Source organism: Xenopus tropicalis, chromosome 7 (assembly GCF_000004195.4).
Source record: "Xenopus tropicalis strain Nigerian chromosome 7, UCB_Xtro_10.0, whole genome shotgun sequence".
Lineage (NCBI taxonomy): Eukaryota > Metazoa > Chordata > Amphibia > Anura > Pipidae > Xenopus > Xenopus tropicalis.
In genome coordinates, this window is record NC_030683.2 from 31,243,358 (window position 1) to 31,262,526 (window position 19,169).

Consider the following 19,169-nt stretch of genomic DNA (forward strand, 5'->3'; position numbering starts at 1 on the left):
CGCAGGCGCAGTGCGAAGTAAACAGAAGCTCGATATCTGGTCCGCAGCGTCCGGTTCTCGTACTTTTTCTGAGACAAAAGGCGACCCGGTGTCCATGCAGCGCTGTGTGCGGAATCACGGCATAGTAGTTCATTATTGGTGCAGGAAACCATCTTAAATTCGCCTTGGCATTGCGGCTGTGAGCGCATTGGCGACCGGTTCCATCCGGTTCTTGGCGCCTGCGCAGTAAGCCCCCACATAAAAGGAAGAGCCAAGAGAGGCGACTGCACGGCACCGGTTTGAGCTGCCCCCCAACACAGTCTCTTGACGGGTCATTAAGTGACAGCTGCGAGTATGGTACAGAAGGACGGCCAGGCGACAGCCGCCACCTCTGAAGCAGACAAAGAGCCCGGACCCGCCACCCTGGCCGCTGAATTGACCCCCCCAGCTACGGCGGGGGAAGATACCGACACGGAGACAGAGACGTCGTGTCCCCACAGGTTCCTGTGCGGAGTTGTGGAGGGTACGCAAGGGGTTTGTGGGAGAGGTGGGCTACAGCCATAGGGGAATTCGCCCGGGGGGGGGGGGGGGGTCACACTGTGTATCCTACAGCGCTGCAACTCCCCAGTTACGGGCCTCTTTGTATCAGTTTCCCCAGGGCCTGGGTAAGGCAGACAGGGTATTTGTCTCCTCCAGCAGGGACCCCCATGAGAACATTCCTTGTGAAGGCCTGCATTGTGCAGCAATTGTTAGCCCTACCCACAATGCACCCGGGGAGGGAGGTGCCTAACGCTCTGTTTGTTGTAGAACTTCAACTCCCTACACCCTCAGGCTCCCAGCCTTCTTGCATTGCCCCTCCTATATCTCTTCCAGCTGTGTGTTCCCAAGTGGTAGGGAAACTTCCTGTGAGGCTTCTAAATACACAAGGAAGGTTTGCATAATGTCTTTGTTTATAGCACATTGTTTATACCATGCCTAGAGGAGAACTAAATCTCCATTGTGGGCCCCTTTACAGTCCCCCCTGCCCCCCCCCCCCCAAACTGTACAAAAAAAATTATCTTCCTTGTTTCATTGTACTGCATCATGAAAAACAGCTGGGTTGGGGGGCCGCCATGTTTGGCCACGCCAGTTCCTGTTCTGGCTCTGAATGCCAAATAGCAGCATGCACACTGGCAGATGATCTCATGCTACTTTCCGTTGTGCATGCATGTAAACAGGCATCATGTGACACTAGTCCTATAGTTCATTAGCTAAATGCTCACAGCTTGGATTTCTTTGGCTAACACCATGCAAGCATACCTAATGTTGCAGCTTGGCCGGTATTTTATCCAGACCAGCCAGGGCATTGGGGGACCCAGGGTAAAGCTCCTACTGATGGTCATCCAGTGCTCCCCAATAAATATTCAGCAGGGCTATACTGGTGGCAGAATTATGACCGCAGAAAAATAATACATATAACCGGAATGTGTATAGAAAACAAGTCTTCTGTCCGCAATATTCATTTGTTTATTAAGCAAAGGCATTGACATCAGCAGAGTTCTCAATAGGCGGTAAATACATTTGAGTCTGTTAACCAGCAGTTTGTTTATTGCATTTCTGTTACACAGGATATTTCCACGGGGCAGCCATATTGCTATATCTTGCCTATAGTATCACACCGGTCTAATACCTTTGTACCTTTATTTTTCTATAATTTGCCCCTACATTGCAATTTGTTTCAGAAAATGAGCACTGGCACAGGGGTTAAAAACTCACATAAGATAGTGGCACCCTTAGCAAATTAGCATTTCCTTGTCCTTTAAAGAAGAATTGAATAAAAAAATCACTGGTTTAACCCCAGCGTCTTCTAGGCCCTATGCCTATTGCAGTCTGAACACAGTACAGAATGATTGCAAAGGTTCTGCCCAGTGCATGTGCTTTTTCAGGGTAATGCAGGAAAAAAATAAGGATGTGGTGGGGCAGCACTCAGTAGAGACATGGGTACCGGACCAGGCTTTGCAGTAAGGGCAATTACATGTGTGGTGTTCTGTCACAGCAACAGATCGCCAAAAAATTCCTTGTCGTGTGGTAGACATGCAAAAATGTACTTTTCCTGTTACTTGATTCATGTGTTTTATCTGCTGCAATTCTCAGAATCCACTGTTCCAAAGAATATTTTGGAGTTTTGTCACCTTGACAAAATGTAGGAGACAGAATGCCATATATGTCATTGCCCTAAGAGACTAGAATTGCTGGCGGGTGCCTAACTTTCCACGACCCAGTGATTATAACTTTTTACCCCCTTTATAGCTCCTGATGTATTTTTTCCCCACCTACCCAGTCTATATGCCTTTGGGTGCATGGAAACCCTGTGCTGTGTAATCTCTAAGGCTATAAAATGGAAGTTTCATATGCCATGCTAATAATTCATGTAAAAATGGCTCCCTGCTTTCTAGCTGGTGTGGTTTCTCTAAGCAGTTATCATTTTATGTCTATTTGTCCTACATTAGGTACAGACTCATGCACAGCTTTATGACAGTTACTGCATCTTATCCACTTTTGATAATTTCTAGGCAAGCCACAATTATCCTTATTATTTCTCGCTTCTCCATATTCTACTGGAAACAGCTTTTTCTCTCTCTGCAGGCAGAGACCTGAGCCTGTTAGCTGAAATGTAGCCAGTGCAGTGTTTCACTCTTCCCTTTGGTTCCGCTCCCTCCTATCTGCAGCATTGGCCAGAGATCCCTGCAACACACTGCAAACACAGAAACACTGTCTAACGTTATTATTATGTATATGCAAATTCATTTCAATGATTCAACCTAGAAAGCATTTTCACCTTTATATTTGCTTGCTGCTTTGACAACATAGGCAAGATAGTCTTTCTTATTTATTACCACCCCCATACAGAAATGGTTTTTGTAAGAGTTGCCAAAAATATTTCACAAACTCATGTATAGCTTATGCTGCAGCTAGTTCAGGGGAAACCATTAAAGTTAAGTTGTTTTTAAGATCATTAATGGGCACCTAGCTTGGGGTCTGCATCAACTTGTTCAGAGTATTAGAAAGTATGAAAGAATACTTCTGCACTAAACTGTTTGTTCAACCTCAAAAATTGTTGCGATTCATCTGGGGCTCTTGGACTATGTGACTAGATTGGCAGTATTGACAGATGCTAACTGTATGCAGTAGCTCTGTTCCATTCCATTGAGCCACGTCCCCATATATCACTATCCAGCCACATAGAAACTTCATGCAAGGCAATTTTCCACTGGCCAATTTGATCTTGCATATTTATATAGGAACCTGCAAACTAAATCTGACATGACGCTTCAGGTTTATTTAGTGGCCTTGAAAGCAGTTGTGCTTGGGTTTTCATGCAAAAAGCTTTATATTGGTGCCGCAGATTGCAGGAATTGGAGCCCAATTATTTTTTATGTTGTTTACCTTGCAATATACTTACTACTGATGTCACAATTTCACAGGAATGGCTTAGACATTGGATAACATTCTATTCTATTAATCTCCCTTAAATCAACTAAGTTAGCCTTACATAGGCTCATAAAGGCTGCCGACGGACTGGATCGGCAGTGTAGTGGCCCTTGTGTGGGGCCCTCCAATGGGCCTAGCCTACCGATATCTTGCCGAAAATCATCTAGATGTCGATAGGGCAAGTTTGATTTTCTTGTTGGGTCGAGGACTGGATCTGTGTTGCAACCCTTGAATAAAGGGCTGCAATACAAGTGGCAATTATGTGTGGCCACCTTGACTGTAACTAAAGGTGGCCATACACGGGCCGACTATAGCTGCCGATATCGGTCCCTTGGACCGATTCGGCAGCTAATCGGCCCGTGTATGGGGAGAGCAGATCGGCCTGTCCGACCGATATCTGGCCTGAAATTGGCCAGATCTCGATCGGCCAGGTTAGAAAATCTGGTCGGATCGGGGACCGCATCGGCTCGTTGATGCGGTCCCCGATCCGACTGCCCCATTGCCGCCCACATAATCCGATCGTCTGGCCCCAGGGCCAAACGGTCGGATTATTATTTTTTTTACCTAAATGGTCCCCGATATCGCCCACCCGTAGGTGGGGATATCGGGGGAAGATCCGCTCGCTTGGCGACATCGCCAAGCAAGCGGATCTGCTCGTGTATGGCCACCTTTAGTCTCTCTAAGATCTCTGTTTATTTACATCCTATTTACCCTGGTATTTGAAAGGGAAAAATTTTATCTTTGTGGGTGTACAAGTGTTCTAGCTTGGGAAGAAATTCTGAGCAGCTTTGATGTTCTGGGTTTTATTGGCCAGGTCATAAATATTTATCAGAATTATATTACTGGATATTATTACTGAAAGATGATGTGAATACAGTAGCAGTGAGACCACATTAAGTGAGTGTCTGCTATTGGGGGATAAATAGGCTACATTGTAATTGTTTTAGCATTAATGGTCCTTTAACACACCCAAAGAGGTTATTTGAATTATCTCTTTTATCAGGGTTCTATGGAAGACCATGGACCATGGAGCAAAGAAAGGAGCTTTTTAGAAGGTAAGTAATGATATGGAGATACATTTTTTTTCCAGTATTTGTACCGGAAGAAACTTTGCCTTCAATTTGCAACAAATGGGCTAATGGTATGCTGCAAGGAGACTATGCAACATGGTAGTCTTTGCAGTGGTGGATAAAAGGTTCCAGGGCACCAAAACCCCTAAATATAAGTGCTGCTGTAAAAACGTCACAGACCCTCTCCATAAGACAGGTCAACCAGAGTTCCCATTTTTCTTGTTACTCGGGCATGCAGGCAACAACAATCTTTATTTGTCTTTTAAAGGAAAAGGAAAGGTACAATCACTGCCAAAATGTTAGGCACCCCCAGTGATTATAATCGCTTACCTTATACCCTGGGCAAGTGCTCCTGTTAGGAGAAAACTGTGCCAGCCTGGGGTAGCTGCGAACAAGCGATCCTCTTCCTTTTTCTGTTTTTCTCCTTAAATAATAAAATAAATAAAAGTCTAAATGGTTCATTAAAATTAAAAGGTAAAACATTGTAAAATATAGGAGCATGCTAATACACAATTAAATAAATAATGACTCATTTGGCCAAGACCTTTGGCTCTGATGTAGCAAATGCTTCTTCTTGCATTACTAGATCAAAGTCCGCCTTTGTTGCCTTAGAGAAAAAAAAATGAACCAGCTCTTTAGAACATACAAATGGAACCAGACTGGCACTTTCAAATGCCATGAGAATGTCAATGAAAATGTTTCTTAGCATCCCATGGTGACATTCACGCAAGTGCCAGCTGAGACTTGCTGACAGGATATGTTCTTTTTTGATATGTGCTGTTACTGGAAAAATATTTAATACTTACAAGTGTTTTACACTAGCGTAAGCAACAATGGATAAGGTGACTTATTTATCTCTTGTTTTGCCTTATCACTTTTGAATGTTGCTGTAATGACTGCAACTGACACTACATGTTGCTAGGAAAAGTGTTCTGTGTGGGAGCATAATCTGGAAGGAAGGCCAGTAATCGGTGGCAACTAAAGGGTTAATGTGCAGGCATAGGTATTCTCTAAGAAGTACTTTGAGGACTGCACCCAGGCACCAATGGACTTTTTATCGTGAGTGCTGGCCTGTTTGAACTATTATATATATTTCTTTGAGAAAGAAACATTAGATGCATTTTTTTGTAGTAAACTTTAAGTCCTGCGAGTGCGGTACACTTCTTTTGGCTGCTGGGGTCTTTGACTCCCATTTGAAAACTGCAGAGTAGGCAAATACTTAAAAAAAAAAAAAAAAACTATGAAAAATAAAGAATGAAGACCAATTGAAAAGTTGCTTAGAACTGGCCATTTTACAACATACTAAATGTTAAAGGAAAAGTAACACTAAAATTTGAAATAGGGCGATATGGCGATGCAGGGCAGAATCCACTATGCGACGATTGATTGATCGATCCTAGCCTTCCTTCTGTATAGAAAGGAGTCAGGCTAGAATCGATTGTCGCATAGTGGATTCTGCCCTGCATCACCGTTTCGCCCTATTTCAAATGACCGGAAGCCAAGTTTTAGCAGGTATTTTCTAAAAAAAGCATTCAAAATAATACATAGTGTGCAGGATAGGGCAATTATTGGGGCAGAGTAGAATAGATTTTTACTTAAACATTTTTAGTGTTACTTTTCCTTTAACTTAAAAGGTGAACCACCCCTTTTAAAGAAGGAAAATGACTATTTTAGAAAATGAAGCACATGTCCAGGTGAAAGTGCGCGTCAGTTTAACATATAGATCCTCTGAACATCATCATGGATGTTGTATGTGTTAATAATGGCATGTAAGTGTAAATATAATATAGACTATTAAATCAATTGAGGTGTACTACACGGACAGAAACTGCTTATTGTAGCCCCAGGTGCACGCTGAACCCTCTGCCAGGTAAAACAGTATCAATGATGAAAAAACAGCAGCACTCCAATTACCGTATATACTCGAATGTAAGCCGATCCGAATATAAGCCGAGGTACCTAATTTTACCTAAGAAAACTGGAAAAACGTATTGACTCGAGGGTCCTGTGACGTATTAACCAGGCATGTCAATGGTGTGCGTGCTAACAGGTACATTCTAGCCTGTTGGGATGACGGGGGCAGAAGGAATCGCTAGCAGGGGACAGTGTCGGAATGGGATGCCTGGGGCCCACCAGAAAACATCAACCTAGCTCATCAAAATGTAGCATAAAGTGAAAGGGAAAAGCTGAGGGCCCCAATCTCATAGAACAGCGCTAACATTTTTAAACTAGTAATACAATTACAGAAATTGACTAACAACACATTAACCTCAAGCATTAACTGCTCTGACATGACGGTAAGCACTGCTAGACTGGCACACTAGAGGCCCACCACAGGTTCCCTAACTAAATATGAAAAACCACCAGTAAGATTAAAAAATATTAGCTCATAAATTTAAGCAGAATTTAAGAAATAACTACTGATCAGGTACAGCACAGACAGATTTCACCCCCCCCCCCCTGAAATATTAGCCAAAGTATATACATTTAATGCAGAATGAGAGGACCTTAAAACTAACTAGTCAAGAAAGATGTTCTTATCCCACCTCCTAAGCTTAACCTGTCAGCTCCAAAAAAAGAACTAACACTTACTTTTTCTCAAGAGAAAACTTGCTGACACTCCCACTGCATCCCTGGTTACATTTCTCTCAGACAGCCGATAATGAAATAGTGCAGAGCAGAGTGTATTACTTCCGGCAGCCCCTTACAGTCATCCTTCATTTCCATATGAGCACTGCTCGTTCCTTGCTCTGTTGCCGACACTCAAACAGATTAGCTGGAGCCCATTTAGAACAGAGAATTTCTCCAAGGTCAGAGTTGGACATGTGGTGCACATTCTATGCTGAGTTCAGCATTGCAGTCAGTTCCAAATGGATGCTGTGGTTTCACTAGGTAAGCCAGTGGGCCAGTCTGACACGGGGTCTGGATGGACCCATGGCACCCGACGCGAGTATAAGCCGAGGGTGACTTTTTCTGCACATTTTAGGTGCTGATAAACTCTGCTTATACTCGAGTATATATGGTATTTTGAAAAAAAGTTACTTTTACTCAAGGCCTTGTGCACTTGAGTAAAAGTCACTTTTTTTCAAAATAACTGGAGTGCTGCTGTTTTTTCATCATTAAAATATAGACTATGGCATTTTCCCTTAGTGGCATCTTGGGCTCAGTAAATTTTGTGTGGACGGAGGATGAAGACTTTGAAAAGCATTCTGTGGCTGGCGTTTGGTAGGGGTTTGTGCCGTTTCTGGTTGAGCATTGTTGGTGGATGTGATGGACAGTATTATGATTTATTTTTATAGCACTGACCTATTTGCCAGTGTGCTACAGTCAGACTATAGTCCCTGCCCCAGTGAAGTTTTTAATCTATTGCATCTTCATAATCCATTTTAATACACTCAGGTGGAGATTTGGGTTAACTTTCAGCCTCTCCCTTCACCTGGTTGTGAGTTAATAGGTTCCCACTGCAAGTCGTAGTCTTGTGGAGATTTTTAAGCTTTTTAGTTTTTCCAGTATTTGAAAAGGTTCTCTTAGCTCATAAAATTATGTCATGTACAATAACAACATTTCTGACTAGTGTACTAGCAGATGGCTGCTACAGCAAACACTTATTCATCCTGAGTCTTGCATGGCTGGCCTTCAGGCTAAGCATTTGCCTCAGTCCTCAGGACTTTGTGCTGTTGTGCATCTTCGCCTAAGTGCCTATGCAATCGGCAGGTTTTAGATGCTTTTGAGTTTGATTTAAAGTGGGGCTAATGCGAAGTAAAGTAGATTTAATAAGTAGTGTAGTGTTAATATATTTCCATTATTCACTGATTCCTTTTTTTTAATTTTTTTTATTTTAGGCTTCAGAAGTGGGGTATTAACACATATCTGTATGCACCAAAAGATGATTACAAGCACAGAATGTTTTGGAGAGAAATGTACTCTGTAGAAGAAGCAGGTAAATATAGCCCCCAGTGATATTTTTTTTTTCTCTTTAATAAATTTTTCAAAATGATGGAAAATTAATGCATTGGTCATTGATGTACTGGTGGGGGTAGGTTTCCTATGCTAGCATGCTGTGACAAATAATTGAGAGCCTTAGCAACAATGCTTTGACATCTGTTGTCTAGCAAAATTCAGCAACAGCACTCCTTGAGAGGTCTTTTGTTAAATTGCTGTTGGCTCATTATTTTATTCAGTGGAAGTGGGAGTCAGCAAATAGCATATTTGTATATGTATAATATATGTTTTTTAGACCAGTATTGATTGTGTTTTTATCTTGTTGCAGATCAGCTTATGACCCTGATATCCGCAGCGCAGGAATTTGGCATTGAGTTTATCTATGCCATATCACCTGGCCTTGATATAACATTTTCAAACCAAAAAGAGGTGTCCACATTAAAGCGCAAGTTGGATCAGGTAAATCTTGTTAAAGGAGACATATCCTATAAAAATTAAGAATGTACCAGAGAATTATACTCCTCTAAATATAGAAGGATTGTGCTTAAAAATGTTGTGTTTCAGATTTATTGAGAAATTCCCCAAAACCCCACTAGCCCCGCCCATCCGTTCCACTTCCTGCTGGCTGAATTCTCTGGATGAGCAGGGGAGCCGGCGGCCCTCCGTACCCTGCACTGTAGGATAGGAACCAATCAGCAGCTAGGCTGACCTGATAGGGAACTGAAGCCTGTCTTTGCTTGTGTGAGTGCAGGGCTGTGATTGGCTCTCCCCTAGAGCTGGGCGGTATGACCAAAAATTTATATCACGGTATTTTTCAAAATTATATCGGTGTCACAGTATTTGACGGTATTTTTTTTTCCATGCATGATCTTGGGCAGCACAGGTACAGACACATGGGGAGGCACAGGTACAGACACACGGGGAGGCACAGGTACAGACACACGGGGAGGCACAGGTACAGACACACGGGGAGGCACAGGTACAGACACACGGGGAGGCACAGGTACAGACACACGGGGAGGCACAGGTACAGACACACGGGGAGGCACAGGTCACTGCTAGAGGGAGATTTATAAGAAGAGGGTGAGACTCAGATGCCCCCCCCCCAGGTATGTATGGAACGTATCACACAAATAAATAATATATGACAGCACATACTGATAGGCACAATAAGAGGGCCATAAAGAAGGATACTTATAATTTGTAATGTCGGGGGCTCTCAAAGCCCTTGTCCCCTTTCTTCCTATTCATTGCGCCGGTCTCAGCAGTACTGCCTCACACAGCTGCCAGCCGATTCCCGGCTTATGTAAGCACACGCTTTATGCCTCCGTGCCCCGGCTGCGGTTGCTATGGTAACGGGTGAAGCTCTGCCGGCGATCAAATTTCTCTTGCGCTCCATCAAAGTCCCGGCATGTACCTTATCCCAAGCACTTCCGCCCTCCGGCTCTTAAGCTTCAACTCCCGGGATCTGCACCGGGAATGACGCATGCATGCCAGAGAGCTTATTAAAAATACTTTTTTGTATCATGAAAGCGCAAGGAGGCGCGCAAGACCGGCCGCACGTGAGTACCGTGACACACCGGTATGTGCAAAATGAATATAATTTAAAAAAAAAAACACCGGTATTCGGTGTTAACCGGTATACCGCCCAGCACTACTCTCCCCCTCCTACTGTGCTTCTGGCAGGGACCGTTAGGATACGCTCACCCCTCATTCAAACTCCGACAGAGAAGTGAGAGGATCTATAGGGAGCTCCAATAAAGGGGCTATTTTTACAGATAGGATTAATGTTTAGCCCAAAGTGAAACCAGCACCGGATATTATTCATAATTGACTACAAAATTAAGGTTTTTCCCATTTATCCAATATGTCTCCTTTTAATGGTGCCATGAACTACATCACTTCTAAAATCCATGTTGTAATGGAATTAAATGGCGACACCCCATCACCATTATTTTTTTTCCTTATAACCCTTATTTAGAGCATAAAAATACTGTGATTATATTTATTCATTTTAATACAGGATGATTTTCAGGTGTATGAAAGCAGTGTGTTTGTACACTTGTATGTATTTTAAAAAAAAAAAAAAAAGATGGCTTGCCCTTCCAAAATGTGCTTCAATATCATAATTCATTGTTTCTTAGCTGTACTAAACATTAAGAAAATGTAAATTTAACATAGGCTTTAAAATACATTTTCTTTGATTTCCCTCTAGGTCTCTCAGTTTGGATGCAGATCCTTTGCACTGCTCTTTGATGATATTGATCACAATATGTGCCCGGCGGACAAAGAGGTTTTTAGTTCTTTTGCTCATGCACAGATTGCGATAACCAACGAAATTTTTCAATACCTGAGCGAACCAGAGACCTTTTTGTTTTGTCCAACAGGTAATAGCTTTGCATAAAGCATATGTTTTTCTCTTTCTTAGAATTCCATTTTATTAAGCAAGTGGCAACATGTAACTATTAATGATTTATAAAATAACCTCCATTGTAAACCTGTTCTTATGCTCTGTGCCAGAATACGATATAGGTATTTTTAAACAGGACTATTTAAATATGCCTTTTTATTTATGTTGTTAAATGCATTGCATTTATTAAAAATTTGTCCCTTTTTTCAGAATATTGTGGTACGTTCTGCTACCCAAATGCTGCTCAGTCCCCATATCTGCATACTGTTGGTGAGAAGTTGCTGCCTGGAATAGATGTCCTCTGGACAGGTGCGGAAAGGTTTCATATTTGAATCATGTTTGCATATACAGATGTAATGTATAATTCTAGGGATACACTGAATCCTAAAAATCGTGACTTTTTGTCACGTAAACACAGAAGTAGAAAAATTTTTGGCGCGTGCTGTGCATGCGCACAACGTTTAACTCATCCGAAACCTATTTGGATTTGGTATTCGGCTGAATCTATTACAAAGGATTCGGGGGTTCGCCAAATGCGAAAAGGTGGATTCAGTGCATCCCTATATAATTCTAAATATTACTGTTTTGGGTTCTTCTTAAACCGGATCTTTTAAATTCAGCTTTTCAATAAAATACTGACATGAGCAGTGCTGAGTTTATTGCAGAATTAGTTTAGATTGTCTTCTGGACCATGATACCATCATGTGTTCTGTTGAAATAAGGTTGTGCTAAACTGTTAAGCTCAAAAACAAATACTATCATAGTCCCAGCCTTCTGGGATTATCTCCCCCCCCCAAAAAAAAAAGAATGATCTGGGATGTTAGACTGGTCTGAATGTAATTAGGAGTGATTTGGTCAGTATGGATCCAATTTGATCAGCTGTTTGGTTAGTCAAAGTCATGGTCAGTCATGTTATATTCGATCCAAAATGACCACTGATAAATCTGTCCTCATGGAAATAAGAATGGACTGGCAAGTTTAGATAGGAGAGCAAATAGACCCACAGAAAGATGTATAATTCTGTGGAGAATACCTAACATTTGTATTATTTATTCAAGGTTGTAATCCTGTGTTTATGACATTTATGCTTCTTGCAGGTCCCAAAGTTGTATCCAAAGACATTCCAGTGGAGACTATTGAAGAAGTCACCAAGATTCTAAAAAGATCTCCAGTGATATGGGACAATATACATGCAAATGATTATGATCAAAAGAGACTGTTTCTTGGCCCATATAAAGGTCGCTCTACTGAGCTGATCCCAAGGCTTCGGGGAGTCCTAACTAACCCAAATTGTGAATTTGAATCAAATTTTGTTGCAATTCACACCTTAGCTACGTGGTATAAGTCCAACATGAATGGAGTAAGAAAAGATGTGATTATGAGTAAGTATAGTTTAATATTTTTGTATATGTTCACTGGTATGTCTGCAGATTAGTTTACTAAAAGCAGGAAATATATAACTTTAGAAGTTTCCATTTGAGTATGGACAAGAATTGATGACTTTACTGGATATTTCTGTCATTGAAAAAAAATGCTTGTCATTGCCCAAGCTGGCTACTCTTGGTTACATTGACTGCCTGTTGCTAGAAGAGACAGATTAGATTTAGGACCAAAAATGCTCAAGGTGTTTGCCATTTAAGCCAATTATAGGCAGCAGGAGGTGACAGGAATATATGGGCGGTGCATACACTCAGTATACTATTATCTTTAATTTTATTCTATTTGTTTGGCAATGAAGTATTTTGTTTTATTGCCATTACTGTATATTGTGTTGATTATTTTTTTTTTTTTTTTTTTTTTTTTTTTGCCCTTTATTACAACACTCCACATGTCTCTAAATACTTACCCTACCTTACTAAATAACCGTAGCATACCATGGTTTCTGCTCCCCTCTGCCAGTTCTCCTTTCACCATCCTGTCCCATACTAGGGGGCCTATTCATTAAAGTACGATTGAGTCAATATGCTACTTTTTTCTAAATTTTAGAACTGTGCGTATATTCTGTGATTTTTTTCGTTAATTTCCATGACTTTTTCATACTTTGCGACAATTTGTGCAACAAAATCGTATTTGTCGCAACGAATACGAAAGTTTTGGAATTCATTCAAGCTTCGGTATCTTGAGTTTCCTTGGGCCAGGTTGGAGCTGCCGAGTGCCATTAAGTCCTATGGGAGGCTTCCAAAATCATGCACTGAGGGATCAAAGTCAGAAAGGATTTTGCGCCGTTTACAAGTGTTTGGATACAAAAATTTCGGAACTTTCGAATTGTACCACAATATTTTCGTACAACCACTATGTGAAATTTTCGCATTTAGCACACATCAGAATTGTACTTTTAAATGCCCGAAATCTGGACTTTGATAAATGGGCCCCTAGGTTTTTAACACTTATTTCCTCAAAACTGCATTGCTGCTGCTGCTGGCTAAGTACTTTTTCCCCTGATCCTTGAAAGTAACTTACATTTCTTTGTCTCTGTGTACTTCTGATTGACATCCGTGATAACTGATGTCAGGGGGAGCAAAAAAGGATTTTTATATCTGTTCCCAACCTGAAATTTTGAATGTTTTCTTCTCGTATTTCTGACTTTCAATTTGCATCTCTTCACAGCTGACACTGAAGATAGCACTGTGTCTATTCAGATTAAGCTGGAGAATGAAGGAAGTGATGAAGACATTGAGACTGATATATTATATAGTCCTCAAATGGCTTTAAAATTGGCTTTAACAGAATGGCTTCAAGAATTTGGGGTTCCGCTTCAGTATAGTAGTAAGTTTCTCATTTTATTTTTTGCAACTTAGCACAGGGATAGCAAAGCCGCCACTCTTTGAAACTTGAAAATGCAGAATGCTTGGATATGGGAGTTTAAATTGCAAAACCTGAAGGGTTGCACATCCTTTATAGTTGGTTTTTAAGATAATTTGAAGACTTCGGATTCACTTTCAGGTTCATATTTGGCTTGAAGATATTTTCAAGGAAATGTAGGGTATATTATACTTTTAAAATGTAATATTTTAAGATTGTATTTTCTTTTCCTGTATCCATAGTTTTATCTTGCTGAGGATTAAATATTAAATACAACATCTCCCTCACTGCCAATGTTTAGGTTATTTGGATGCATAACCTTGGAGAGGATCGGAAAATCTAGTCACTGGCCCCATTAGCACTTATCCATAAAAGAACTGTGTCTTCTGCAGAGTTAAACTTGGGAGTTCCCTGAGAAAGCAATGATTTTTGTGTTTGTGGCTTAAAGGGATGCTGTCTTAAAGGAGAACTAAACCCAAAAAATTAATATGGCTAAAAGTGGCATATTTTATAAACTGAACTTATTGCACCAGTCTAAAGGCAATATTTCTGCCCTACTTCTTTAGTCTGGCATGTACAACAGTGTAGTGTTTATGATCATAAAATGAGCTATTGAACATTTTTTGTCCACTGGGACACAAGCTCTGAACCTGAATGTATCTCTAGAATCCCTTTGTAATGAGGAAGATTGTTAAGGTTTTTGCAGAAATCATACTCTTTAATAATGTGTTTGGTAAAATGAAAATGGGGAAAGAAATGTAAAAATATCATAATTAACAGAATGGATTTGTGAGATACAGATGTAAGTGCAATATAGGAAGTTGTATTGTGGTATTGAAGTAGTTGTAGTCCAGAGGTTTCTGTGCTTTATTGGTGCTTTTGAATGTTTTTTCTATGTTACATTAGCTACAATCAGGTTATCTGTCTTTTATGTATTCGTTAAATGCATGGATTTTTGTACATTTTTATATCTGCATTGACTTTTGTCAGGTCGGCAAGTTGCCCAGAGTGGAGCCAAAGCAAGTGTTATCGGAATGGCGCCATTAGTTTCTGCACCAACCCTCATTGCTGCAACCACTGTCACAACCGTTTACCAACAACCTATTATGAGCCAAGGGGCCCCATTGAGTGCTGAACCCCCAATGTTGCCAAAGGAAGAAGAGAAAAAACAGCCTGAAGAGGAACCAATGGATATGGTGGTAGAAAAACTAGAAGATGTAAATAAAAACGTTAGTCAAATATTAACAGACATTTCTGAAGCCAAAATGTCGGAAGAGTTGAAACCAATGGACACTGATAAAGAGAGTGTGGCTGAACCGAAGTCTTCCGAAGCCTGCATGCAAGAGGATGTGTGTAACGATATTGCTCCTATGCAGACGGATGAGCAAGTTAACAAGGAACAATTTGTCCCTGGTCCAAATGAAAAGCCTCTTTATACAGCTGAAGCAGTGAATCTTGAGGATTTACAACTACTCGCTGATTTATTCTACCTGCCTTATGAACACGGGACAAAAGGTGCTCAGATGCTAAAGGAATTTCAGTGGCTACGTGCCAATAGCAGTGTAGTGAGCGTGAACTGTGGAGGCAAAGATGCTGATAAAGTAAGTGCATTGTCCTTTTGCTTTCTGCTTAGTCATAAAGTTCCCTTGTGCTTGTTCAGTTTGTAGGAATGCAGACAGCACAATTGGAATGTTCACTTGTTTTCTGTTTACTGGTTTGACATTTTGGGAATTGCACTGCTTCCCACTGCAAATTCTTTTAGGGTATAATACTGTACAGTTACTGCCACATGGCAAGTATTTCAAAATCCACAACAGATAAAACAAGACCAAATGGAACTTCTCCCATAAAATCAGTGTCTGCATCATACTAAAACTTGCGATAAGGGGAATTACCACCTTTGTGATGATAAATGCAGTGAAATGACATTTAGGATGAAACTAATTCTACAAAATCAGACTTTCTGCCAAACAATCCTTTACCTAAATGCTTTTGTATAAATATGTAAGTATATATTTTCACCAAAGGATCTTTTATTTGTCAAATGGAAATATTAAGAAGCAAATAGTGGGCAGAAGGACCTGTTCACTTTGGTTGATGTTGATTAACATGTATTGAAAAGCATTTAAGCAGCAGTGACAGCTTCCTATGCTTGGAATAAGTTTATATGTATATTATATATATATATATATATATATATATATCAGCAGTAATATAGGGGCGTGTAACCCTGTTTCAGTTATAAAAGATCTTGGTTGTCTAACTAAAGAATCTAAAATGTAAAGGCAAATTATGTATATTATTCCTTAAAGGCTTAATCATTGGGTGGTGCCAATTTGTCAGGCACCTTCCACTCATGATTACTAACCTTGGACCCCAAGAAAGTTCTCCTTTTCTCCAGCCTCTGTCCTTGGGGAGTTTTGTAGGTAGTGCCATCTTGTTGCTAATGTGGGTTGTACGTGTGAGCAAAAACGTTGAATAGCAGGGACCAGAAGCAAGATGCCAGCATGGCACTCACTTTAATAGTACCCAAATCAGTGCAGTTTTCAGTGGAGAGGAGCCCAGCTTTGGGGCTGAGGTTAGCAGTTATAATCACTGTGGTTTACACCCCCCCAGGATATAATCCTTTCCACAATGAAGTCACACAATATACTGTAATTTTGGGCATAGGTTACAAATAAATTGTCAAGAGCCATCCACCCTGAATATAGAGTCAAAAGCTAATGTTCTCCCCAAGACAAACACAGACTTAACCTGAAATGACTTTGAGGATCAGTGTTCTTTCTCCTTGTGATCCTCTTTATAATCTTCATGAACTTTATCATACATCAGTTTCTAATCGCTATGCATAAATCTGCTTAATTTTCAGATTGCAGAATGGAGAGATCGGGCAGATAAATTTGAAGAAATGTGTAATGTAGTGATGACAATGTTTACTCGCCTGTCCAACTGCCCAAACAGGACAATCCTTTATGACTTATATCCTTACGTGTGGGACATAAAGAGCATCATCTCTATGGTGAAGTCCTTTGTGCAGTGGCTCGGTAGGTACTCTGTGACTATTTACCCATGTGAATGTTCTTCTGATGCTCTTGAGGTGTGTAACTCAGGGGGGGAAGAAAACATCTATAACTTACATAAGCCAAATTAACCAAGAAAAACATTCCTCGTATTTAGAGACTCCTAAACATTGATTTGTACCTCTGTTTTTTTTCCCCCCCTTGGATTACTGCAGTTGTATCAAATGTAATTGTTTTAATTTTTGTGAACTGGACTGAAAGCAAATGGGTGTTCTATAGGAAATTATTGGTCCGGAACCACCAAAAACTATAGTAATGTATATTTTCAACCCAGTAGCCCTGCTGCTTGCTGTGTGGCGATAACATTCATTGCTGTTTTAACAGAACTTTTGAAGAGCTAGCGTTCAACCCTGGAAACGAGTAAAACGGTCCTCTGCGCACGCGAGCTTTTGCGCAAGGCTATTCTGGTGCTTAAGGGCTTAAGTGGGTTTATTTGGGGCGATTGGGGTGCTGTGGATGCTATCTGCAAAATTTAAGGCGGCAGTTTACACAAATAAACTGTGTGTATCTATAGCAGTCATTCTCTGGTCTTTATAAGTAAAGAGATAAAAGTTCCATTTGAGAACAATATTTATGCACCAGCATGGCCTGGGCTACACATGTAGCCTCCATTTTGTTTTCAGGTTTCAATGTCGCATAGTGAAGGAGTCTGGGAACTTGCTTTTAAAGTACACAGCAGGCAGCGATGCTGGTGGGGTCTCTAAATTGTGTTTTAGTTATCAGTCTCACTTGGTATGTATCCAGTGAAGATCAGCTGAATTGGGCTCATTATCTCCAGTCTCCCAAAATAAAAAAAAAGTCTGCATCTTCATTAAAATAAAAAAATGAAGTGCTTTTTAATACCAGGTTTTATATAAACATTTCCATACATATTTTTATTGCAGTAAATAACTATCATACGCAACAATTCATCCTCATTCCATCAATGAGGCTGCAGGTAATTTAAGAACATCTCATTTTGTTTTCAGTCCTTATGACAACACAATTATTCTGTTCCCCTACTTACTAACGGCTTTATTGTGTCTTCCTCATTGTGCACAGATGAGCGAACCCTCTGCACAAGTCTCTTCTGCTATTGGATGGAGAAAACAAGATCTGTGCAGCCTTCTGCAGTGATTTAAATGTTGCCATGTATAGGATTAGCTGAATAGTCAGATCAATACGCTGTAAATCTGAAGTCACATTTACGAAATAATTTGATCCGATATACTATATAAACATTGCTATGTGAACTCATGCAGGACTTTAAGAAAGATCAGTCTTTTCCTTGTACCACACAAGAGTGCTGATTTCTGCCATCCTATTGGTTTAAATAAGTTGCCACACAATCTGTATGTAACAGAAAAGTTACTATTTTGCACCTTGTAGTGAGTACTATATTTGATTGGTTACTCAATCAGAATCTGTTCATCAGATGCATGCTGATACCAGATCCAGATATAGGAGCAAATGGCAACGAGCTGTTAGAGGCTAAATATCGCCAATATTCTGCCCAGCTGCATCAATTTTATACCATAAATATACACCATTCCTATACTGCTATACTTGGCAACCCATCTGGTATTTATGTATGCCTTTCCATTTTGATTGTGTAGTAGGCAGCCTACTATTTTATATGACAATGTTGCCCAGGTAGCTCAGATTCACCTGTCACGTTAATAAAATCCAAAAATTCCTCTGTGCCAAATTATAACCGTATGCTTTACTGAAAGCATAAATCCTTTTTGCTGTAATTATTCCTGTACGGGTATGGAATCCCTTATCCGGAAACTCGTTATCCAGAGTGAAATACGGAAAGGCCATGTCCCATAGACTCCATTATAAGCAAATAATTCTAATTTTTAAAAATTTCCCTGTAATAATAAAACAGTACCTTGTACTTGAGTTCAACTAAGATATAAATATTCCTTACTGGGGGCAAAACAATCCTATTGGGTTTATTCAATATTTAAATTTTTAGCAGACTTAAGTTATTTAGATCCAAATTATGGAAAGATCCCTTATCCGGAAAACCCCAGGTCCCAAGCATTCTGGATAATAGGTTCCATACCTGTACCTGAGTTCAGTAATTGAGTAATATCCTATTTATGTTCCTAGAAACAGAATTTGGTAATCTGATATTAAACCCAAACGAAGATAAAAAGAATTAAAGCTAAGATTATATCTCTTGTTTCAGACTGGTGTATGTTTCCATTGATTTGCTTTACCAAATGCATATAGTGTTGCAAATGTACTTACTGTTTGCCACTAACCTATGTATTACATTCAAGATTCTAATTAGGTTAGAGTTTAATATGTATTGCTGCATTTTAGTGGTAAAATACATTCCACTTCCTATCTACAGTAAAAAAAAAATTTGTAAATGTGACTTCAGAGACATGAGGTTATTGTTTAGGGCTGTAATAATGCTGATTT

At 40.2% G+C, this 19,169-nt stretch overlaps 1 protein-coding gene across 2 annotated transcripts in view; it reads left to right on the forward strand.

Moving 5' to 3' along the window:
* The first annotated feature begins 12 nt into the window (after window positions 1-12).
* The window catches only part of oga (O-GlcNAcase), a 32,524-nt gene continuing 13,367 nt past the window's right edge, over window positions 13-19,169 (forward strand). The window contains exons 1-10 of one of the 2 annotated variants that reach the window (XM_031904823.1): window positions 13-502; window positions 4,454-4,505; window positions 8,363-8,460; window positions 8,791-8,921; window positions 10,678-10,849; window positions 11,083-11,181; window positions 11,970-12,254; window positions 13,480-13,638; window positions 14,665-15,275; window positions 16,544-16,718. In XM_031904823.1, coding sequence (XP_031760683.1) covers window positions 334-502; window positions 4,454-4,505; window positions 8,363-8,460; window positions 8,791-8,921; window positions 10,678-10,849; window positions 11,083-11,181; window positions 11,970-12,254; window positions 13,480-13,638; window positions 14,665-15,275; window positions 16,544-16,718 — 1,951 coding nt within the window. In that variant the 5' untranslated portion in view covers window positions 13-333. 2 annotated transcript variants of the gene reach the window in all.